At 37.3% G+C, this 24,949-nt stretch overlaps 1 protein-coding gene across 7 annotated transcripts in view; it reads left to right on the top strand.

The window, feature by feature from the left end:
* The window catches only part of PAN3 (poly(A) specific ribonuclease subunit PAN3), a 149,584-nt gene that overhangs the window by 116,675 nt on the left and 7,960 nt on the right, over positions 1–24,949 (top strand). For 6 of the 7 annotated variants that reach the window (XM_062194432.1, XM_062194428.1, XM_062194427.1 and 3 more), the window contains 9 exons: positions 3,227–3,388; positions 3,614–3,730; positions 3,823–3,924; positions 8,037–8,202; positions 9,258–9,348; positions 13,934–14,073; positions 16,518–16,647; positions 17,107–17,171; positions 23,018–23,156. In XM_062194432.1, coding sequence (XP_062050416.1) covers positions 3,227–3,388; positions 3,614–3,730; positions 3,823–3,924; positions 8,037–8,202; positions 9,258–9,348; positions 13,934–14,073; positions 16,518–16,647; positions 17,107–17,171; positions 23,018–23,156 — 1,112 coding nt within the window. The other variant, XM_062194434.1, reaches the window with a different exon arrangement.

The following is a 24,949-nucleotide window of genomic DNA, read 5'->3' as shown; positions in this document are numbered from 1 at the left end:
ATTTATTTATTTATTTTAAAGTCAGAGTTACACAGAGAGAGGAGGAAAGGCAGAGAAAGAGAGAGAGAGGTCTTCCATCCACTGGTTCGCTCCCCAACTGGCCACACTAGCCAGAGCTGCGTTGATCTGAAGCCAGGAGCTTCTTTCGGGTCTCCCATATGGGTGCAGGGACCCAGGGACTTTGGCCATCTTCCACTGCTTTCCCAGGCCATAGCAGAGAGCTGGATCGGAAGTGGAGCAGCCATATTTGATGCCAGCACTGCAGGCGGTGACTTCATTGCCTATGCCACAAAGCCGACCCCAGTATTATGTTTTATATAAGCTTACTGCCTTTATTTTTCTCTAAGGCTTTTTAGGGTACCAATTCATTTCTTGTCATTGTGGGCTCACTAGTACATTGTGGGTTTAGTATATTTTTTGCAGATCTGAAATTACCTACTTCCTGTATTAAGTACTACCTATAAAATAGCTAGGAAGCAGAATTTTTCACCATTTGATTTCTTTATGGAAATTACACTGATTATTCAAATATAAAAGTTAATGAGCAAAAGTAATAGTTGCAGATATACTCACTTTTGTGTATACTTTGTTTCTACTTCTATTTTAGTAGAACATACAACTTCACTTAACTTTGAAAGTAACATGGGGCCGGCGCGGCAGCTCAATAGGCTAATCTTCTGCCTGTGGCACCGGCACCCCGGGTTCTAGTCCCAGTCGGGGCGCTGGATTCTGTCCCGGTTGCCCCTCTTCCAGTCTAGCTCTCTGCTGTGGCCCGGGAGTGCAGTGGAGGATGGCCCAAGTCCTTGGGCCCTGCACCCGCATGGGAGACCAGGAGAAGTACCTGGCTCCTGGCTTCGGATCAGCGCGGTGCACCGGCTGCAGCGTCCATTGGAGGGTGAACCAACAGCAAAAGGAAGACCTTTCTCTCTGTCTCTCTTTCTCTCACTGTCCACTCTGCCTGTCAAATAAATAAATAAAATAAAGTAACATGGAATCATTCTGTTTATTTTGTACTGTGGCCAAAATGCCAAATAAAGTTTGAAAGCACAAGACTACAGGATTACAGAAGAGTGGGTTTGCATTGCAGATTCCCTCTCAAAGCTTTATAATCCTCATTTTCCTTGATCAGGAAATAGCAAATCCAATCTCATTGAGTTAATCAGTGTAAAATATCTGGTAAAGGCAGAGGGATCATTTTGACCCAGACTTCTGTAGTTACATGAGAATTTCTTTTTTTTCTTTTCTTTTCTTTCTTTCTTTTTTTTTTTTTTAAGATTTATTTATTTATTTAAAAGGCATAGTTACAGAGAGGCAGAGAGAGAGGTCAGAGAGAGAGATCTTCATCCACTGGTTCACTCCCCAAATGGCCACAATGGCCAGAGCTGGGTGATCCGAAGCCAGGAGGCAGGAGCTTCTTCTGCATCTCCCACACAGGTGCAGGGACCTAAGGACTTGGGCCATCTTCTGCTGTTCTCCTAGGCCTTAGCAGAGAGTTGTATCGGAAGTGGAGCAGCCAGGTCTCGAACCAGCACCCATATGGGATGTCAGCACTACAGGTGGCAGCTCTACTTTCTATGCCACAGCATGGGCCCCTCTTTTTTTTTTTTTTTTTTTTTAAATGTTTATTTATTTATTTGAGAGGTAGGGTTAGACAGACAGTAGGAGAGACAGAAAGAAAGAGGTCTTCCATACACTGGTTTACTCCCTAAAGGGACACATAGGCTGGAGCTGGGCCAACCCAAAGCCAGGAACATCTTCTGGGTCTCCCACATGGGTGCAGGGGCCCAAGCACTTGGACCATCTTCTGCTTTCCCTGGCATGTTAGCAGGGAGCTGGATCGGAAGTGCAATAGCTGGGACTCAAACTGGTGCCTATGTGGAATGCCAACATTGCAGGTGGTGGCTTCTGTCCCCTACACCACATCACTGGCTCCCGTTGTCGCAGTTTTTCTGTTTTCTTTCTGGTTGTGTTCCTCTGTGTATATTGCCTGTTTAGTTACCTTCTTTTCACCTAAAATAGCATAAGCATCCAAGACAGTTAGCTGAGTGGAAGCTGTCCAATTTCAAAACCTAATTGTATTTGAAGCATTAATTTAAAAAAAGCCTACTTGTCTTTGTGTATTATAGAAATGATTCATGTTTCCTTGAGAAATTGGGAAACAGTAAATGGGAAAATAACTTGTCTGTACTCTGTAACACCAGCCACTGAAGTCATGTTAGCATACAGCTTCTTAGTTTTTATATGAAACACCAAATTGGATTGTACTTAGCTTCTGGAACTTACAGTATATCATGGACAGATCTTTACATGTTATATGTTCTTAAACATAGTTTTTCTCTCTGTGAGGAACATGAAAGTTAATGATAGAGTTTTTGTTTTGTTTTTTAGTATTTTGCTAGGGATTTAAGCTGTGATATTTTACTGAGTGTCTATACTAATACTTATTTATAACAAGTTTCCTATTCTTAAGCATTTTTCACTATTTTTAAACCACAGTGAACATTGCTGCCAGTTGTTCATCCCTTAATTATTTTGTGGGATATAATTTCCTTGTGTTACTTACTAGACCGAATGTTTGGATTTAAGAGTTTTGATTAAAAATTACCACATTTATAGGTTACACATACAAACATGCATACCAATTTAATATGCTTTGTTTTGAGTTTCTTTATGCATTAAAAATTAAAATTCATATACATTTTAAAATATTTGTTTATTTGAAAGAGTTACAAAGACAAGGGGTGTACCAGAGAGAAATCTTCATTTGTTGATTTACTCCTCAGATGGCCTTAGTGGCTGAGACTGGGTCAGGCCAAAGCCAGGATCCTGGAACCCCATTCAGGTTCCCCACATTGGGTTGCAGGGGTGCAAGTACTCTTGAAATTTTCTCCTGCTTTTCCTGGGTGCATCATTATCTAAATAGATTTTATACAGAATGAAGTATTTAAAGGAATATTCTATCTTGATTTTTATTCAGCATCACAATAAAAATGTTTAATAGCTAAGTAAGAACTCAAAATTGTTTCTAACAATTATTTCTGAGAAATAGAATTTGTGTTATAAAATATAGGAAACTTCAAGGTTTTTTGGGGGGGTGAATTGTAAATGTTGGCACTATTCTGTAAGATGAGTTTTAGTAACTGAATGTTTTATAGATTTGGGTTCTTTAGTACTGTTGAGGATTTATGACCGTATGTAATATAAAATCTTCTGTGAATTATTATAGCGGTCCCTTCAGAAGTTGACAGCTACCATAGTCTATTCCCTTTAGAACCACTGCCACCCCCCAACCGAATACAGAAATCAAGTAATTTTGGATATATTACATCTTGCTACAAAGCTGTAAATAGCAAAGATGATCTGCCATACTGCCTTCGAAGGATACATGGTAAGGAAGATAAATTCTCCTCTTTTATAATCATATTATTGAGGCTAAGGTTATTTTTAAAAAACCTTACTGAGTATATTGATTTATTTAATACATGAATTTAAGGAATGGTAAGTTTTTTCATTTGGAAATTACCTTATAAGCAGTGTATACATGACATTTCTGGTGGAATACAAAGCGGATGTCATTTGCAGTTTATTATAGTGAAAAAAAATTTTTTTTTAGGTTTTCGTCTTGTTAACACAAAGTGCATGGTGTTGGTTGATATGTGGAAAAAAATTCAGCACTCAAATATTGTAACCTTGCGTGAAGTATTTACCACTAAAGCATTCGCCGAGCCTTGTGAGTAATTTGTACTGAAGCTGTTTTGCACCTGGTGAGCTTCATTATTTGAAGCCAGATTTCAGTAATGAGTGTTTGTGTTTTATTTTAAGCTCTTGTGTTTGCATATGATTTCCATGCTGGAGGAGAAACTATGATGAGCAGACACTTTAATGACCCCAATGCTGATGCCTATTTCACAAAGAGAAAATGGGGTAAGAAAAAGATGCAAGCAAACTGTATTTTGACAGATACATATGAACTTATCCCTGTAATCATTTAGCTAAAGCAATCTATTGCATTTTAGGAAGAAATATTACAAGTAAATAGAGTAGATCTGTAGTAAGTTAGGAAATAATATATTATGTCTGTTCACTGAGATTGACAGAAAACTGAAATGTAGGTATTTGAAATAACTAAGAATGTGTTGAAAAAAATTTTCCCCCTCATAAATGTTTTGCTTTCTGTTTTTTTTTTTTAAAAAAAGATTTATTTTATTTATTTGAAAGAGTTACAGAGAGAGGTAGAGACAGAGACAGATCTTCCATCCGCTGTTCGCTCCCCAGATGGCCGCAAAGGCCGGAGCTGAGCCAATCCGAAACCAGGAGCTTCTTCCAGGTCTCCCATGTGGGTGCAGGGGTCCAAGGACTTGGGCCATCTTCTGCTTTCCCAGGCCATAGCAGAGAGCTGGATCGGAAGAGGAGCAGCACCCATATGGGATGCCAGCACTTCAAGCCAGGGCTTTAACCCACTGTGCCACAGGGCAGGCCCCAAAATGTTTTTCTTTTAAATTATTCTTCTAAATAAAAATATATGGGAAATTCATTAAATTAGAAAAGTAATCATTGTTCTTCTCTAGTGAATCACAACTATTATGAATTTTTTGATAGATTTCTTCCCAGTCTTTGTGGGTTTTTTTGGTCTCTTTTTGCATTGTTTTGTCTGTCATTTTGCATCTAATCTTTCATTTACTCTAAATATTTTCACCTTAAATTTTATTTTCTCTGAATGTAATTTAATAATTCCCTTATACTGCAGTGTGACTAAATCAGTTTTTATTTCCCTAATAATTAGTTTTCACTTAACTTTGCTTAAGCATGGATTACCTTCCTTTTTTACCCTTTTCTGATATTAAAGAATTGTTTTATAATTAGGTTTTATAAAGAATCAGAATAGTTTCATGGTGTGACAAATGTGTATTTAAATTATAAGTTATTTCAGAGAAAAAGGAGGTCCATTTTGATAGTGTTACTTAATATATGTATTTGGAAAAGGTCTCATTTTCTGGTTTGGGAGTAAGAAAAAAAGAATCAAATTTTTTGTCATGGTTTTTAGGCTTTTTAAGATTTTCCTAAGCAGATGACTGATATTAATTAGAAGTTGAAGGATTTGAGTTTGCATTATAGTATCTTTGGGATTGTAACTCCTCTAAAGAGTGTAATTTTAGGTAAAATACACATTACTTCTGTTTAACCTGTGACTTTGCTTCCTGTGTTCTGACAGTTACAGAAGAAAGCTGTGGTTACATGGTCATTTCATATTAAAAGTCTGCTCATATAGTGTGGTCACTGTTTTCCTTTTGTCATGTCACTGTAGACACATGCATAATTTTCTTGAAGGGGATGTGGTAGAACTTTTCCTATACATGATTGTAGTTCAAGTTATTTTAGACCTAACACCTGGGAAATGGCTGTTGGCTTTAATTTATAGCTGGGTTTCTCAACATCAGCACTATTAACATTTGGGGCTGGATAATTTTTGTGGGGGCTGTTCTGTGTGCTGCAGAATGTTTAGTAGTAGCCGTTCCCACTGTATAGCCTGTCCAATATCTGCTAGATTTTGGTGGCAATCCTCTCTACCCCATTTTTGACACCAAAAATATCTGCAGACATTGCCAGATGTTCTCTGGGGAAGCAGAATTTACCCCTATTGAAAACCACTCCTTTGTATTGTAGCATTATTTTCCCTATGGGTTTCGATGTTGACTGATATGTTAATCCTTATATTTTCACAGGAATTATATTTTATATTTTAAATTTTTTGAGTGATAGTCCTTCCCTAAGCTTACCATATGTGCATGGAAGTCTACTGTTTTCTTTTGTGTTTTTTTTTTTAAGATTTTTTTAAAAATTTATTTGAGAGATGAAGTTAGAGATAAGAGAAGAGAAAGGTCTTCCACCTGCTGGTTCACTCCGCAAATGGCTGTAATGGCCAGAGCTGAGCCTGTTGGAAGCCAGGAGCCAGGAACTTCTTACAGGTCTCCCACACAGGTGCAGGAGCCCAAGCACTTGGGCCATCTTCAACTGCTTTCCTAGGCCATAGCAGGAGCTGGATCGGAAGTGGAGCAATCAGAATGTGAACTTGCCTCTATAGGATGCCAGTGCCGCAGGTGGAGGCTTAGCCTTCTACACCACAGTGCTATTCCCCTGCTGTTTTCTTATACCATGTAATTTGTTGTTTTAGAACAAACTAAGAGTCACATAAAAAACTGCTAATTTAGAAAATGGGAGCAATACATTATCCTAGATTTTGATAAGAGGTTTAAAATGACTTGAAGTAGATAAAATACCTATAACTTAATCTGGCATACAATAAGTACTATGTATATAAATATTCCCTTTGCTTATTAGCTTGTTTATTTTATTTGAAGTATTCATGATAATCTTTGATACTGTTTTAATATTTATCATGGCAGCCACTTTGTGAGTCATTCAACACTTTTTTCCAGAACATTATCTTCAGTTCTATCCAAATTGATTGATCATGGGTTCTGAATTTTACATGTGCTTTTTACTAGAAATTGTATCCCCAGTTCATAAGTATGAGAATACAAGGGCACTTAACAAAGTGGCAAAATGGAATTAAAAGATAAGTTTATTTTGGTGCAGAAAATGTTTGGCCTCCATGTTTGGTTTTTTCATAGTACATATTTTTCATGCAGTTAAAAACTGTTAGAGAAAGCAAGCACTCCCCATCTACTGGTTTACTTCCCATTTGCCTCTAACAGCCAGAGCTGGGCCTGGGCTAAAGCTGGAGCCAAGAACTTAATTCAGGTTTTCCATGTGGGTAGAGGAACCCACTAACTTGAAGCATCACCTCCTGCCTCCCAGGATCTGCATTAGCAGGACACTGGGGTCAGGAACTGGAGCTGGCTATAGAACTTGGGCACTCAATTGTCTGGGACTTGAGTTTCCCAGCTATTAGACCAAAACCAACCCCTGCAGGTTACTTTTTGAAGACCCTTGTATGTGTGTATTTTTTAAAAATTGCACCCCACTAATCTTACCTTTAAATTCAATTTCCCATGAATTTTTTTTTACTATCCTATGTATTTGCTATCTGTTATCTCTCTAAGTAGTCATTTAACTATGTCTTTTTTTTTCTAAGATTTATTTATTTGAAAGAGAGAGAGAAAGAGGTCATCTACCTGCTAGTTCACTCGCCAAATGACCACAATAGCCAGAGCTGAGCTGATCCAGAGCCAGAAGCCAGGAGCTTCTTCCAAGTCTCTCATGTGGGTGCGAGGGCCCAAGGACTTAGGCCATCTTCTGCTGCTTTCCCAGGCCATAGCAGAGAGCTGGATCGGAAGTGGAGCAGCCCAGACTCAAACCAGTGAACCCTTAGGGGATGCTGGCACTGCAGGCCAGGGTTTTAACCTGCTGCATCACAGCGCTGGCACCACTTTAACTATTAACAATGCCCCAGAAAGTATGAAAAATTACATATAAGTTGGTAAAATAAAAATGATTACTTGTGGTAGATCAGACTGTGTTTGTGTTTCAGTATTACATAAAGTGCTGTTCAGTGTTTTACATGTATTTTTGTGTGGATTGAGTATCATCCTGTGTATATATGTGTAATAGAAGAGGCTTAACAGTATAAGGAAGAAAACATTAAATACAGGTTTCGCTAGAGACTTTTGTTTCCCTCAGTCCACAGAATGAACAGCTGTCAAATGCCTAAACAATACAATGCACTAGGATTATCCACATTTTAAGAAAAAGAAGAGTTTCAGTGGTTCCTGCTTTTAATCAGGATTTATATTTATTTGGCTAATATAAATTCTTTAAATTTTTGTTTGTAGCTCAATAATTATCAAGTCACAAAAAGTGCATTTCAGTAAAAGCTGTGCTGCTGCCAGTGGTATATAACAGTATTATTTTGGACACAGGAAACTGAACTTGTCTCTTAAGTTGTCCACACATACACATTCACATGTTGTGCCATGAATATAGTTTTCTTGGTTAATTTTAGCTTGACTGATACTTAATCTTTAATTGATTACTTAATTCAAAATGACATTTTTTTTACATTATTTGCTTTATAGGTCAACATGATGGACCATTGCCCAGACAACATGCTGGATTGTTGCCAGAGTCTCTTATTTGGGCATATATTGTCCAACTGAGTTCTGCATTGCGTACCATTCATACAGCAGGTTTGGCCTGTCGAGTTATGGACCCAACAAAGATTCTGATAACTGGCAAGACAAGGTACTAGCATTTTGAGTTTTGGCTTCTTAATTGAGCATCTAACCTATGACAGTAAACAAAACATGATCTGTTTTAATTCTGCCTTTTCATATATTCCATCCAGAAGAACTGCTGTGACTGTGTTCATTTGTAAGTTTTTTTCTTTAAAAAGTTGAAATCTTAATAAAATTCCTGGTAATGAACCAAAAATCTTGGTAGGAAGGATCAGGAAGATATATGTAGTTAGGGTTAGGGGATTCTCAAATTTTTAGCATGAGTTGGAATCATCTAGAAGGCTGATTGAGCATCCATAGTTGAGTTCTACCCCAATTGTTTTATTTAGTGAATCTGCAGTGGGACCTGAGAATTTGCACACTGAGAAGTTCCTGATGCTCTTGTTGGTTAAGTCCCATGCTTTGACAGCAACAGATAGAGTTAAATAACACAGACTTAACTTCACCTGAGTTTTGAGTTGCTATAATTTTCAGAATTGTCTTGAGGAGCATAGTAGAAAAACCTTAAGATCTAATACCAGGTTCCCTGAGTCCGTATCCTGGTTCTGTTTATTAGTATTGATACAACCTTGAACTAGTTATAACTTCTCTGTGTTTCAGCAGCTTCATTAGATGGGTACTGTTACTAAGTACATTTTCTTCAAATTTAAGGTACTTACCTCAATGTCATTGAGAGATTGGAGTGAGTCAGTACATGTAAAACAGTGCCTGATACATCTTTAGCAAGTGTTAGAAAGCTAATTCGTTTTCTTTCATGAATAGCTAATAGACAACTTGGAGTGATTAAAAATGGACTCTGATCTGGTTGTCAAAAAATGTGAGTTATGGTCTTGGTTTTGTCAGTTACTTCTGTAAGTGGAAGTATATTCCTTGATACCTCTGAACTTTAATTTCCTAATCTCTAAAATTGTGAGTAGCGAAGATTATTGGGGTTTGGGAATGGAAGTTAGACTTAAATAATAATCTGAGATCCTTGCTAATATTATAGGAAATGTTAAATTCCTGTCAGTACATAATAAAACTTATTTTAATTTTCTTACTTAAATTTTCTTGTCTTTAAAGGTTACGAGTAAATTGTGTTGGAGTTTTTGATGTTTTAACATTTGATAACAGTCAAAACAATAATCCATTGGCATTAATGGCTCAGTACCAGGTGAGTAAAATTTAGCATGAAAACTGAATGCTTGGGTTTTTTTTTGGGGGGGGGGGTTCTTTTTTCTTTCTTTTTTTTTTTTTTTAAGACAAATGATGTTTATTTTAAAGCATTTCTGGGTTTGAAGTCTAGGTTTCAGTTTACCCTTGAGTAGTCATCTCTGCAAACATTGACTGTGGCTTAGCCCCTGTGAGGTATTCAGAGTAGAGTCCTTGAGAAGTTGAAGTGTTGTAGAATTAGTGAGTGTCACAAACTGCAGCTGTTGAAAATGAATGTGTCTATGTGATTAAGAAATTTGTCCTTGTTATAGTTGAAAACATATCCATTTGTTAGCTGAATAGATTATATTGTGACATCTTAGGTTTCACTTTAATGACATCTATCCTTTTCGCTTTTTAGAACACTCGTCCCACTGCCAATCATAGAAGTTTGGAAGCATTTTCAAAGGATTGTTATATTTCCACTAAGTCATTTTTTCCTTTGTTTAGTCAGAATGTATCTTGTGTGACTTAATTCTACTAGTGTTGATTTACATCCCTCCTTTTTTGGTAACTAGTTTGCTGTTTCTTATTCTCTGACTAATGTGATAAGACATAGGGGAATAAGAGCCTGTCCCTGCAAGGAAGCATTAAGAATAGTTGCTTTCACCTTGACTATTCTCTGCAAGTAACATTACTATTTAAAGTAAAATTTTCATGTAAACCAGTTTGTGTTGTAGTGCTTCACATTAGGATATGCAGCCATTATTTTGGGGTAGTTTTAGTTCTTTGCTTGTAAGAAGTTTTTGGATTATTTTTTTTTTTTTTTTGACATCTAGTAACAGATTTGATTAACAGGCAGACTATTTTTTTTAAGATTTATTTATTTATTTGAAAGTCACAGTTACACAGAGGGTGGAGAGGCAGAGAGAGAGAGAGGTCTTCCATCCGATGGTTCACTCCCCAATTGGCTGCAACGGCCAAAGCTGCGCCGATCTGAAACCAGAAGCCAGGAGCTTCTTCTGGGTGTCCCACACAGGTGCAGGGGCCCAAGGACTTAGGCCATCTTCTACTGCTTTCCCAGGCCATAGCAGAGAGCAGGATTGGAAGTATAACAGCCGAGTCTCAAACTGGTGCCCATGTGGGATGCCAGGGCGTTAACCTGTTGCGCCACAGCTCTGGCCCCAGGCAGACTCTTTTAATCTTGTGGAGAAACACCTTACTGTCTTGCTCTTCTAATTTCAACTTCTTTTTGCTTAAAGTTTTGAATGAATATTTTAGTTTCCTTTTGTGTAAGACAAAATTTCAAAATAAAAAATAAAGGATGAGTGAGAAATAGCATCTAAGTGTTTCAGTTCTTACCTAAATCTCTTCTGCTACTCACCTACACAGTGGAACCCCAAGATGTACAGGCAATCATTGCATGCAGTTGTATACAGCTTTTCATATCTCCTTCTCTGCGTGTGCCTACTTGACCTGCACAGTAGCTAACCTGTTGTGGTTGATGGAGTGTCTTGGACAGTGCAGGCAAGAATCTCACTGATTGTTTTCATCCTCCAGCAGCAGCTTTCTTCCACCTGAAAGAATTCGTTCCCTCCATCTTAGCTGGGGTGATTGTTTCTTGGCTGCTTTCCTTCTTACCTTCTGTTGTATACCAAGTGCCTAAGTGGCTCTCATTAGGTTTTCTTCCTGATTTTTATGCTTTCAAAGGCGATTGTTATCTGTTAAAATACTATTAATCTTCACTTATGCAAGAAAATAATGTTAAATTTTTCTTGGGAAGTAATTGTTTTTAGAGTCAGAGCTATCAATTTTTATTGTTATTTATCTGGAAAAACCCTGTCCACATTGAAAAATAAAACACATGCTTTACAGTTGCCTCTTCATTCTCTTTTGATTAGGTTCTCTCCTCCTCTCTTTTTAAAAATTATCCATGTCAAGTAAGACTACTTGGGCTTTGTTTCTGTGTCATAATTTTATTTCCTACTTTTTGCTTGTAGATGTACAATATTTCAGTTATGGGTTGTGTAGTTATTTTGGAAAAACTTCATAAGAAAAAAATCTTCAGGTTCTGAACAGCTAACTTTTTAAGCTAAAATTCGGAGCAAATGATTTATGTCAAGAACTGTTTTCATTTATAAACTCAGCCTTCAAGCAAGTGTTACTTCCTCTTTATTTCTCAGTAGTAAAGGATGATCAGGTTTCCTTTTCTTCATTTAAGAACTTTTTGTTATATACATATAGAAAATTTTTCACAGAGCTTATTATCATAAGGTACAGGAGAGAATTAAAGATATCCCAAAAGGGGGAGTGTAATTTTACAGAGAAGAGGGTACATGAGAAAGGAGTGCATTGTTCTTGTAGTCTATTTTTCATAGTCTGTTTCAGACACGTGAATAGAGACTGACTTTCAGTAAAATGGACATAAGTAGAGCCATAGATAGAATCAGAGAAAGAAATCACGAAGTCAAGAATCAGGAAGAAACTGAAAATGAATTGGGGGGAAAACCTCCTGAATTCAACAAATGGGGGGAAAAACCAGATGGAGGTAAGAAGCAACATAACAAATGGAAAATTATGTAGCTGGAAAATAAGGAAAGGAGAGTTATTGGCTATTTATGTTGTTAAACTCAATTAAACAAGACTTTATGAGCCTCTTTCATTTAAAAAATCAATTTTAACTTAATCTGGATTGTATCTCACGTGTACTTTATTGCTAAAAGTAGGTATTCTCACCTTGAGTCAGCTTAGGGGAATTCTGTGCTGGAATGTACTCAAGGTTTAATCCCACTCAGCTCTTCAGCGATCTTGGACCTTTATTTTCTTGTCTCACACAGGGATTGATGCTGGGAGGCTTAGTACAGTATCACTTAACAGTGGAGCCACAATGAAAACTGTGTTGCTTTCAGAGTTGGGAGGCTGGGTATTGGTACCTACTGCTCGGGTACTTGATAAATTACAACAGCTTTCAGTTTGCTTTGATGAATACATTGAATTAAAACAGTTAGCATTGACACACACACACTGATTTCTCTCAACCAGGAGTTCTATAACTCATAACAACTTGGATGTTTTACTGATTTTGGCACCCCCCCACCCCCCACCGCCAGAGCTCATAGTGGTGCCCTTCCCTCCTGCCCTGCTGGGCTTGTAACTCCATACCTCTAGTGAAGTTTTTTTTCTCTGACAAGAGTCCTTGGCATCTCTTCTATAGATCCAGAGTAGTTTGTTTCTCTAATCAGATTTTCTACTGATTAATAGGTTCTCATATTCAAAATGTTAGACTGACAAAGGCTAATGTTGGATACATTTTAAAATCTGAACTTTCTAATATTTTACTAATGGGAGCTACTAATAGATTCCTGCTATTCTTTATTATTTGGCTAGAATGTTGTTAAGGATAGTCATCTAGTGTTAAAACTTCATTAGTGATTGTCTTAAAATACTCACCTGGATCTACTGAACTAGTAGTTCTCAACCCTGGCTATATAATAAAATCTCTTGTGGGAGCTTTGACAAGTACCAGTTCCCTAGACCTTACCCCATACTAATACCAAAACTGGGAGGAAGAGATGGCCACCAGGTGATTTTTTTTTTTTTTTTAGTGTTATTTTTTGTTTTGTTTGTTGGTTAAGCTCCTCAGATGATTTAAAAATTTCAGCCAGCTTGAAAATTCTTTTCACTAAATCAGCATTCAGTAAGTGAATGTGTATCCACTAATTCAGAAAAGATCTCAGATTTTGAAGATTTATGGAAATCTTCTGTCAGAATTATTTCAGTGATTTCATGTTAACTGAGCCAGACCTGTCCTCCTAGTCACGATTACTAAGCAGGGCTATTTGAGGTGTCCATTCCGTTTCCTGGAGATATGGGTGGTAAAGAGCTCACCTTAGCTAGTCGTCTTTGGAAAATCTTTTTAGAAGAAATGCCTCAACATGGTAAATCTATTTAAAAAAAAAAAAAAAAGTGGGGGTAGGGGTAGGAAAGCAGGTGGTCCCTGACCTGAAAAACAAAAGAGGTGTCCAAGGAGGTTTGCCGCATTTTCTATGTTCTAGAGAACGTGCTCTAAAATCAGGTTGATGCCTCTGGATGTGGTAACAATTCTCAACATTCCACTGTATTCTAGAAATCATGGAACATGAGAAAGATGCTTACCTTAAATTGCCATGTTTGTAGTAAAGCAAGAGTATAGTAATCTTGAATTTGTTCTAATAGAGGAGACTATCCATTCTGTTCAAAAAGTAAATTTTTTAAAATCAAAGAGCATTTATAAGTAACAGTTCTGTAGCTGGCATGTGAATTGCTTAGAGTAACATTTACTAAAATGTGGTCCTAGAACTACTTCATCAGAATTACCTGGATATGATATAAGTGTTGGGCCTCTTCCCATATCCACTGAATGAGACTCTTTAGCCCAGAGGCTCAGAAATCATCTTGTAAATAAGCTCCCAGGTGATGCTGATAAGTGCCAATAATTGAAAACCTCACCTTTAGTTCTGCAGCTTTTGTATAACAGTGCTTTTTCTCTCTGTAGGCTGTTGTATCAGTGTGTTATATGTGTACCCCTGAAGTAAAAATTAAAAGTATTATTTATTCTTTCATGTCAGCAAGCAGATCTGATATCATTAGGAAAAGTTGTGTTGGCTTTGGCTTGCAACTCTTTGGCAGGAATTCAGCGAGAAAATTTACAGAAAGCCATGGAACTGGTGACAATCAACTACTCCTCTGATCTGAAGAATCTAATTTTGTAAGTTGTGATATATGGTAAGACCTATGTAACGATCATATGAGACAAGGCTGAGCTGTTTTTGTTTCAAGTTTTGGTGTTGCTGATTTCCATAAGGGCCTTTTAAACAATGATCTGTTTTAGTTCCCACTATTTAACATCAAAATGCAACTTTTTATTTCTTTACTTTTTTATTGCTAAGTATATATTTGTTGGATTAAATTCACAAATCAGTGTGTTTAAATTAGTTATTGATGTTTGAAAAGCATTTGGTCAAAGGGCACCATCTAGAGTTTTATTGGTATCCACTGGCTGTGTGGAACCTTTTACATTGAACTTAATTAAAATTAATCCCTCAGTTCTTCGGTTACACTAGCCACATCTCAAAGAGCTCAACAGCCACTTGTACCTCCTGGCTGACATTTTGGACATCACAGACATCCAGCATCTCCATCATCTCAGAGTTCTGTGAGCAAGTGATGCTCTCAGTGTGAAGGGTGTCATGAATGCACCTCAGTGCAAACCACCTGTGTGCTCTGTGATCCGGACACCCATTCCAGAAAGCATATGTGTGCAGAACCCCGTGTTGATGCTACAGTATCTTAAGACTTCAGAAAGTAGTGTAGGTTTAAAATGAATTTGTCTTAAAGCCACTGGGACTCCTGTTACCACAAAAGGACTTCTTTCCTAATGTTAGAAGATTCCAGAGGGTGGGCAAACACAAGCTTTATTATAATTATGTTACTCTGTGGAAGAGATGCTAGGAAGTCTCTTTTGAAATTTTTCCTATTATGTTCTAGAAGCAATTAGAACTTATTGATCCTAATCAACAGTCTCTTTTAGCTTCCAGCTGTCCCTTCTGATCTTTCTGTGTAGCCCTGGATGATCCAGTCTTTTTGGACCAGCCCTGGGGTATGGAATTGGGGGATGGAGGATGGGGCTGCCCACCTGTTCTTTCTTACCTGGCCTAAGTGTCCTGTTGTCACAGAGCACTGGAAGCCAATTGTTGCCTGGATCCTATTGATAAATAAAATGATTTCTCCTTTAAATAAAAACAGTTCATATATAATCATAGCAGTGATTTCTAGTCTTAGTGTGCAACATTTAGTATATTTTAAATAATAGGTTATAATCTCCAGATTTTCCTTTTTAAAAAAGTAAAAGTAGAGAACAAAAATATAACAAGTAGCTATCTGTTAGTGATTTAAACTGGATGATCATCCATGGGATTCATTATATTGTTTTCTACTTTTACAAGTGCTTGAAATTTTCCTTAATAAAAAGTGAACAAAGTCAGTCATACTTTGGAATAGCCACAAACCAAAATTTATGGTGCAATAAAGCATGTGTCAGATGCTTTGAACCTGTTTGATATTAATTATTTTCCTTTTAGTGCTCACAGTAACCCTAAAAGTTAGGTATTATCAGCCCCATTTTAGAGATGACAGAATTGAGAGGTAAAGTAACTTGCCAAGGTCATATAGCTTACTACAACTTTAAATATGTCAGCAGTTGTAGATACATAGCCGGGACATAGATTATTCACCTGGGTGTAACTGTTCATTTACTCATTGAAAGAATGCCTGCTATGAGCCAAATGCTGAGAATACATTGAGCAAGATGAACAAAATTAATTTCCATTTTCTGAAGCTTACACCCAATGGGAAAGAAAGAGAATAAACTTAAAAGCAAGTAAGATATTTACAGATAACAATAAGAGTGATGAAAATAAGCTAGAACTATAAGCTAAAGAGTAAAAAAAGTGGGAGACTGATTTAATGAAGCTCAGAGTGGCTTTTACCTACAGGAATAAGCAATAATAGATGATTGGGAATCATTGTCTTTTAGTTAAGTAGCCCTTGAAATATAATATGTAATATTAGTAATATTACTATTAATGTATTATGTAATATTTTCTGTCTTAGTTAAACTGATAGAAGAAACTAAACTTGATCTCTTCCAGTGTGTATTAGCCCATGAAGCTTTCTCAGAAATAAATACATCGTGACAACTAATAAATAAAATTAGTAGAGAACATCTTCCACAAATCTGCGGCTCATTCAGTTTAGCAAAATTGAAGATCCAGTTTTAGTTAAACATTATCTTTGAAGAGTAACAGGGAAAGCACCCCACTCCAAGCCATCCCATAACCCCTCTCAAAACTTGTGTAGCACTCATCTACCACAAGAGTAAAGAAGGGTTTGAGAATGGAAATGGGTATTTTCCTTTCTCATTTCCAATGAAAGTGAAAATATGCAAAAGAGACATGTATCTCTAATGCTTATTAAATTTTTCTGGAGAAAAAGTAATATAAATATAGCTTTAAAAATGAACTTGGCTTGCATGAAAAATTGTTCTCACAATTGTGTACACTGAGATGATGGCAGCAGCAAGAACTGTGAGAGCTGTGTTGCTTTCTAAATTGCTTGGTGGGCATTCAAGTGATTCCTCTTTATCTTGGTTAGGTATTTGTTGACTGACCAAAACAGAATGCGAAGTGTAAATGACATCATGCCTATGATTGGTGCTCGATTTTATACTCAATTGGACGCTGCTCAAATGAGAAATGATGTCATAGAGGAAGACCTTGCGAAGGTAAAGAGCGCAGTTGAAAGAGTGAACATACTCTTGCATCTGTGTGAATAAGCAGATAGAAAGTGTGGTAATCACTGTGCTGAATATATTACCTTATTGGATAATAGTGCAGATATTTTTGCCCAAACTAAATGTTTAGTATTTTAATTTCCTTTGTCTTTTGGGCATTGTTCTTTTCATTCATGGCTTTGCTGTAGTCACATGACAAAAATCTTCAGTTTTTTTTCTCATGTGTATATATTGTAACAATTCCTAAAGTTGCTAAATTGCTTCATTCTCTTGGGAACTACTATTGAATGAAATGGATATGTTGTATTTAAAAGTATATCCAAAAGGTGGGAGTGTTAAGGCTTATTGTTTAAAAGTAATATTGGTGGAGAATACCGGTTTTTATAAATTTAGTGTTAATATTCAGTTAGCTGGAACATTAACATTCTCTCTTTTTAAAATGTTTTATAGGAGGTTCAAAATGGAAGACTGTTTAGGCTTCTAGCAAAATTGGGAACAATCAATGAGAGGCCGGAGTAAGGATTTACAATATTTTATGCTGTGTTTTCAGTCAAGGGCTCCATTTTTTATGAGTGTACCTTCATCTTTTTGCTTTTATTTGGAAAAAAAAAATTTTCATATGAAGTGACCTTAACTTTGTGTTAGTAAGCATTAAGGTGCTATTTTTTAACCATAACCTGGGTGTGACTGTCCATAGGGATATTACATGCTTATGTGCATACAGAAAATACAGTTAGAAATCTCTACTGTGCTTTTGCACATGAGCAAACTTCTACCCTGTGTTCCTTTGAAGACTTGCCAAATCAGTTTACCTTGGTTCCTTTATAAACTTAGCAATCTATAATTGTTGCATGCCTCTTAATCTTCTCTTAACTGTGCTGCCTTTATAGCCATCATGTCAGTGACATTGGAAAGACATCACCATTTTACACTGTTTGTCATTGATTTCTGCTTTGTTGTTATTTATGTTCATAAGCAGAGTTGATGTTGGTAGTTCGTAACCATCAAATACAGAACAGAATTACAGCTCTGTAATGTCACTCATATTTCACAATTGTTCATCTGTTAATAGAGATAGGTGATAGATAAATATCATTGCCTGATAGCTTTGTTTTGATCATAAAATTAATGTCTGCTTGCCTTTGCTTAAGTCAGCAGACTCCATATTTTTCCAAATATTTTTTCTAAATGAAGAGAATATATATTGAACCTTTTTTCCAAAACTGTTTTAGCTATTTCGTGTGGTATATATCATCCACAATGCATGCTTGTTACTTCATGATTTTTTTCAATATTCAGCTGACCTCTCCCTCAATTCCTATATACATAAATACACTCTGCCACATAACCCAGAAATTTTGAGTCAAATTTATATTTAGTGTTGCCATATTCATGTCTAATTAAATAATTGTTCACAGCTTTATCAGTTAGTAAAGTATAATTAGCAAATATAATTGTACTTCCTTTCTTCTGTATAGTTTTGAGTTCTTCCCCTACCATCCCCTAAGTTAATCATTGTCTTATCTAGAAAACTAAACAAATGAAAAATTCATTTCAGACTCTCTGCCAGAGTCATAAAACACCTTTCCATGTGGTCAGAAACAGGTAAACTATCAGTTCCCTTTTCTGTTCCACTATAGAGAAGTTGTCCCTGGAGCTCCCTGTGGGGCAGGTGCACATGAAGCCTGCACACTTGAACTTTAGAGCTAGAGGTTTGCTTCACTTGTACCCTGGGAATTCTACGTTCACACATCGTTATAGTATGACTGCCTAAAAAATTCTGAATTGTCCTCAGGAAATTCTTATTACTTAAATATTTTGAATTGGTTATGTGTGAACAAATTAAAAAAAAAAAAAAAAACAGAAAAAGGTTTGTGGTAGAAAATAGTGTCTCTTTTCTGCCTGACAGCCCCAGTCCTCGCTGTTACCTCTGCCAGTATTTTAGTTTCTTACATATATTCTGAGAGTTATAAATACAACTATATATTCTTATCCCTTTTTAAATATATAGAAATGTTAAAGTATATGTAAGCTGTACACAGTATTCTTTTCTCCTAACAATATTTTCTAAAAGTCTATTTAGATATGTTGAGGCTAGGTGGAGTAACACTCTAAATAGTTTACAGATGCGACCTTATTCCTCCTAACAACCTATGAAGGATGTTCTGTTATTATTCCCATTTAACAGAGAAATTGAGGCATAGAGTGGTTAAACAACTTGTCCCAGGTGACATAGGCAGTAGTACATGAGCCAGGAATCTAACCTAGACAGTATGGTTCCAGAGTCCTGTGTTCTTAATCATCACACTAGATTTCTTCATACCTTATGGCTAGCCTGATGGTCCATCCTATGGATATAGTAGGATTTATTTCCCCAGTTCCCAATGGATGGTCTTTTGCAATGTTTTCAGTCTGTTGCTCAAGATAAACACAGCTGCAAAGATTCTTATGCATTCTTAGTTTTGTGCATGCCTGAAGATAGGCCTCTTTTGCTTACTAGCTTAGTGAGTGTGTCGCTGTATTTTCAGAACTGGCACAGAAGGGTTTACCAAGTGCTTGTGTCAGAACATCTCACGGTCAACCTGATCGACGAGAAATTGAATTTTAGTGCAAATTTTGTTTTAAAAGACTGGTCATTTTCCTCCATGCAGATATTTAAATATATAGCTTAACCGATCAGAATTCTTTTATGTTTCTGCACTTTGAGTCATAGTTATAAAGGTCTTTTTGACTCCAAGATTATGAAGGAATTGTGGTTTCTTCTAGAACGTTTCTGGCTTCACTTTTCCATATTAAAATTTGTGATATAACCAACAGTTATACAGAGTTCAGAGTGTCGATCCAGTATTTTTTTCCCTCTAGAAGACTCCTTCGTACTCTGCTGTTTATTAAATAGTTTAGCTTCACCCCCACTGAGCTGAAGCTCCGCTCTTCCACATTATCTTAATGAAGTTTTAAAAATCTAATAGTGTTGCTTCTTTACCATTCCCATTTCATTTTGTGTCGTTTCACTGTTTTCCTAAAACTTTAATTTTCTGTGTAAATTCTAGAATTATTCTGTTTAGTTAAAAAAAAAAAAACATTCAGTCTGATGGTATTTTTTATAAGGAAGAGAACTTATTTTATTAATAAACCTAAGGAGTATTGTTGTTTTAGATGTTAAATCATCTTAACTAACATCATGGTATATCGTTATTTGTATTTAAGTTGTTCTTTAAGTAGTTTTAGCATCCTGAGTTTATTCTGAAGTGTTTGTCTTGTTGCTATTATATATGTGAACCCTGTTCCCCATTCTGCCTTGTTGCTGCTTGTTTTTTGGTGTACATGAAAATTATTTAATTCTGTAATTTTTTTATCCTGACACCCTACTATTTGGATAACTTTTCACTAGATTCTCTTGGAATTCTCAGGTATATAATCTCATCTTCCAATAGTGATAGTCATATTTCTTTTTTTTTTTTTTTTTAATACTTAGGCATTTCATTTCTCTTGAGTGACTATTATCTAGTACTTAAAATACATGGTTAAGTAATAGTAAGGACAGTTGTATTCAGCGTTTGAAACTTCTCTCCATTGTCTTCAGAATGTCCAGATTACAAACCATTGTCTTTCTAAATCCTTCCCTTCTCCCTTAGCTTTTGAGGTCTTGTCTTTGTTGCTGTAGTTTAGAAATCCACAGTGAAGTACTTTGGAGTTCATTTTTGATTCATAACAATGAACCAGCAGTTTGGTCTTTTCTGTCTTGGAAACAAATCCTTCAATTCTGGGAAATGATCCTCACTGGTTACTTTCTTTTTTTAATTGAAAGATTTTATTTATTTTAAAGATAGACTGACATGAAGAGACAGAGATCAACTGTCAATCAATCTTCCGTCTGCTAGTTCACTCTGCAAGTGACTAAAATGGCCAGGCTGGGCCATGCCAAAGCCAGGACCCAGATACTCTATCTGGGTCTCTGAAATGGTCTTCTTTGGTTCTTTAATAACTTCTTTTTCTGTTTTAAAATAATTAGTATAATTTATTTGAAAAACAGACTAACAGGAAGAGACAGACGTGTGCGCATGCATGCGCGCGCACACACACACACACATCTTCCTTCCACTGGCACTCCCCAAATGGCTGCAATGGCTGGGCTGGGCTCGGCCAGGCCAAAGCCAGGAGCCTGAAACACCCTTCTGGTCTCCCACGTGGGTGGCAAGAGCCCAAAGACTTAAATCTTTGCTCCAATATGGGATGCTGGTGTTGCTGGCAGTGGCTTAACCTGCTGTGCCACAGCACTGGCCTGGCCTCCTCCTTTTCTGTTGAAATTCCCATTGCTCCTATTGTGTTTCTATTACTCTCTTCTGCTTCCTATTTCTTATCTTTTTGTTCTGATTTCTGGGCAGTTAACTTTTGTGTAAAGTTAAAAGTTTTTTCTAATCTTCCCTTGAATTTTCAGATTTCTGCTCACATTTTCAATTTTCATGATCTGTTAAATTCTCTGGATGTTTGTCTTGTACTGTCTAATTCTTGTTTCTCAGAGGCAATGATAGGTTTTCTGGTGGTTTTCTTTTGGGGATGCAGGGAGATGTTAAGCTTTACTCTCTTCCACACAGTTTCTCATAGGAAACAAGAGTTTACTTGGCTTTCTTTTATCCTATGCTCTCTTCAAAAGATTTCTGATCCTTGGCCGTCTACTCATGCTAAAAAATAAGGCACTAAAAAGCTAATGAGAAGTTCTGTGTAGGACAGAGTTTGCAGAACGTTGAGCTTTTCTGCGTGACGTGGTTATGTGTGAGTTTTGTTTAGTTTTTGGCACACTCCCTAATGTCTGCATTTGTCTGGATCTGGTCAGCATCGCTGAGGAAGCCCAGTAGCCAAGGGCTGGGAGTCCAGCAAGGGATGTCCTTGTTGAGTGGGATCTCCCCTCCCCTGCTGCTCCTCACTTCCTCCGCTCCTACTTTGCCTGCCACCTTGAGGCTGGGGCTTCCATGCTTCACTCTTTGTTGAAAGACCTTCAGATTTCTGCCAGGCAGAAGTAGAAGTGGAGGTGGAGTGTTGAGAGAGAGATTGTCCTTTTGTTGTGTATAGAATCTTCCCTCAGTTCTGCTGTTTGCAGCCTTAGGCCAAGCCTGTACCTCAGGACTATCTGAAGCACTGAGTTTCTGCCCCTCACCAGTATGTCTTACTTTTTGCGGGTCCCCCTTTCTAGTGCTTCCTACAACAATAGAGTTTAGTTATGTTAGGTCTGCTAAGTGTGACCACTAACCTTTTTGCTTGCTGCCTTCCAGATTTTCATAACTTGTCTTGTCCACTACTGTTGGCTTCTGATCTATTTGTCCTTGGATTTGCATCCTTTTTAAGGTACTTTAGAGAACAAAGATAAATGGGGACATTTAACCTGCCATTTAGTTGAAGTCCCTCAGTGGCCTTTGCAGTGCATTCAAAACCCTGTGCTGGGCACCCCCCAGGTTCTTGGACTGAAGACCCAGGTTTTTGACATGACGGGAGCTATGTAGTCTGGTCCCTGCCTCTAACTTCTCATCCTTGCTTCAGATCTGCCTTTTTTACATTTTTTTCTCCTCCCTTCCTCTTGCCTTCTCTTTGATTGTTTTCTCTCTGTCCTCCTGTCTTGTCCCTACCCGCTCGTCATCCTTCCCCCTTGAATTTTCTTCTTTCCTTCTCTCTTCTTTCTGAGCCCCATCCAGACACACTGACCTTCCATCACTAAGATGCATCCACGGGAAGCTTTTCCTCTGGAAAACCTTCCTTGTCTTCCCAGATGAGCTCATGGTTTGTTCTGTGTCATTACCCTTTCTTTAACGCCAGTTTGTAAATTTGCATTACAGGTTTCCTTTGAATATTTGAATAACGTCGATTTCCTTCCTAGACAGTAAGTTCCTGAGGTCACTGGAAACTAACTGTGGTCATCTCATTCTCCAGTTTGCTTTCAGATGGAATGGAAGGAGACCACACCTTTTTCTTCAGTGAACATTTTTCTATTTTCTATTTACTGGTGAAGTGGAAGACATCTCTCTCTCTGTCTCGTCTGGAGAGTAGAGAAAAGAGTGTTCTCTTAAACTTCTAAGATACCTTAGGAGATTTTTTTATGCCCCCCATTTTATCTCACGATAGGGACTGCAGTAAGGACATATATAAAACAGGATTGCACAAGGGATGATTTCCTTGGGAATTAAGAGTTGGAATATGAAATTGATGTACCTTCATGTTTAATGAGAGTGTTTTATAAAAAACTACAGAAACCTCATAATTTCTTACTTAAATTGGGGAAAAAATTAAACTTGTTTGGAGTCCAGAAAACAAACACGTGCTCATGCAGCGTACAACCTGAGTTACTTAGGTAAAATATTGACTTCCTCAGGTTTCAGAAGGATCCTACCTGGTCGGAGACTGGAGACCGTTACCTGTTGAAACTCTTTAGGGATCATCTTTTTCATCAGGTGACAGAAGCGGGTGCTCCCTGGATTGACCTCAGTCACATCATTTCTTGTCTTAACAAGGTAACTTGTACCTGGACTTTAAAATAAAAAAAAAAAATGTATTGGAGTTGGTGTTGTGGCACAGCAGATTAAGCTGCTGCCTGCAACTCCAGCATCCCATATGAGTGCCAGTTCAAGTCCCAGCTTCTCCACTTCCTGTCCAGCTCTCTGCTAATGCATCTGGGAAAGCAGTGAAAGATGGCACAGGTGCTTGAGCCCCTTCCACCCATGTGGGAGACCTGGATAAAGTTCCAGGCTCCTGGCATTGGCTTGGCCCAACCTCAACAGTTGCCATCATTTCAGGAAGAAACCAGAGGGTGGAAAATCTTCTGTGTCTTTCCCTCTCTCTAACTCTGCCTTCCAAATAATTAAATCTCTTTAAAACAAACAAACAAAAAAAAAAAAAACAACAACAACAAAAAACATTGCTTTTATTTGAAAAGCAGAAAAGAGAAGGAGGTAGAATGTTTCCATTGGTTGGTTCACTCCCCAGATGACAACAGTCAGATCTGGGCCAGACTGGAGCCAGTTTTATCCTGGTCTCCTACATGGTTGGCAGTGGCCCATGTACTTGGGCCACCTTCCACTACTTTGTAAGGCATGTTAGCAGGATGCTGGATGAGAAGTGGAGTAGGGAGGACTTTGTAACCAGCACTCTCGGTATCGGATGCTGACATTGCAAGTGGCGACTTAACTTTGCTGTGCCACAATGCCATCCCCTGTCTCTGGATTTCTAGATTATAATGCTATTTAAAATTTGTAGAGTTGCGTCTTTTACAAATACTCAGAGACTTAAAAAATCGGGATGTACTCTTATGATGGTCTGTTTTATTAACATTTTCTAGGATTGAAGAGTTTTTAACACGGAATAATTTCAGAATTTTTTATTGTGATTGTCACAAAAGAACTGCTTTTCTCCCTTTCTCTGTTGTATTTTACTTACACATTATTTTTTATATCAATGAAACATTTGAGTCAGAAAAAACAATTGTTTTAGGTTAAATATTTTTTAAAAATAGTTCTATGTCATTTATTGTATTGAGTGTTGTCAATTCATTTGTTTATAATAATAATATAATGAAAGCACAATATTGTTAATATCATTAGTCCTTGCTATTATAAATGATGAACTGAGTGATTTGATAGAGATACAGCAGATTTATTGGAATGATGAACTCACTGTTTTTCAAAGTGCTGAGAACAGATAGAATTTACAGAGGAAAGAAGAAACCCAATTTCCTTGAAAATTACACAGAATAACAGAATTTAAAACTAGTCTGCAGAAGTAAATCCTAGTCTTTGGCTAGGTTTATGTTTAAACCAGGGAAGGCAAACTGACCGGTGGCCAGATCCATTCTGCAGCCTGTTTTTGTATAGCCTGCCAGTTAAAAGGATAGTGGGGAAAAGAAGCAAAATATATGTGACAGAGACTGTGTGGCTGAAACCTAAAACATTCACTCTGGCCCTTTATAGAGAACATTGCTGACCCCTGGTCTAGACTGTCCCTAGGTGGTGAGTACTACAGGGAAGAATACCTACATAACCTGGATTAAGACAACACAAAATTTTTTGTGTATGCCATTGAACTAATTCAGTATGATTTATATTTTCATTTTCCTTTAATTTCTCTTAAGGATAAAGCGTTTTCTTTAGGAACAGCCAGTGGAGAATAAATTAACAAATTTTGGAACATAGTATCCATAGCATGGAGAATTCAGTGATTAAAACCAGGTAGAATGGGGTGGGCGTTATGGCACAGTGGTCAGGCCACATCTTGGGATACCCTCCTTCCTTATCAGAGTGGCTGGATTCAA

The sequence above is a fragment of the Lepus europaeus genome, chromosome 6, assembly GCF_033115175.1.
Source record: "Lepus europaeus isolate LE1 chromosome 6, mLepTim1.pri, whole genome shotgun sequence".
NCBI classification, from domain to species: domain Eukaryota; kingdom Metazoa; phylum Chordata; class Mammalia; order Lagomorpha; family Leporidae; genus Lepus; species Lepus europaeus.
Note: the sequence above shows the minus strand (reverse complement) of the source record. Positions and strands in the feature narration are given on the sequence as shown.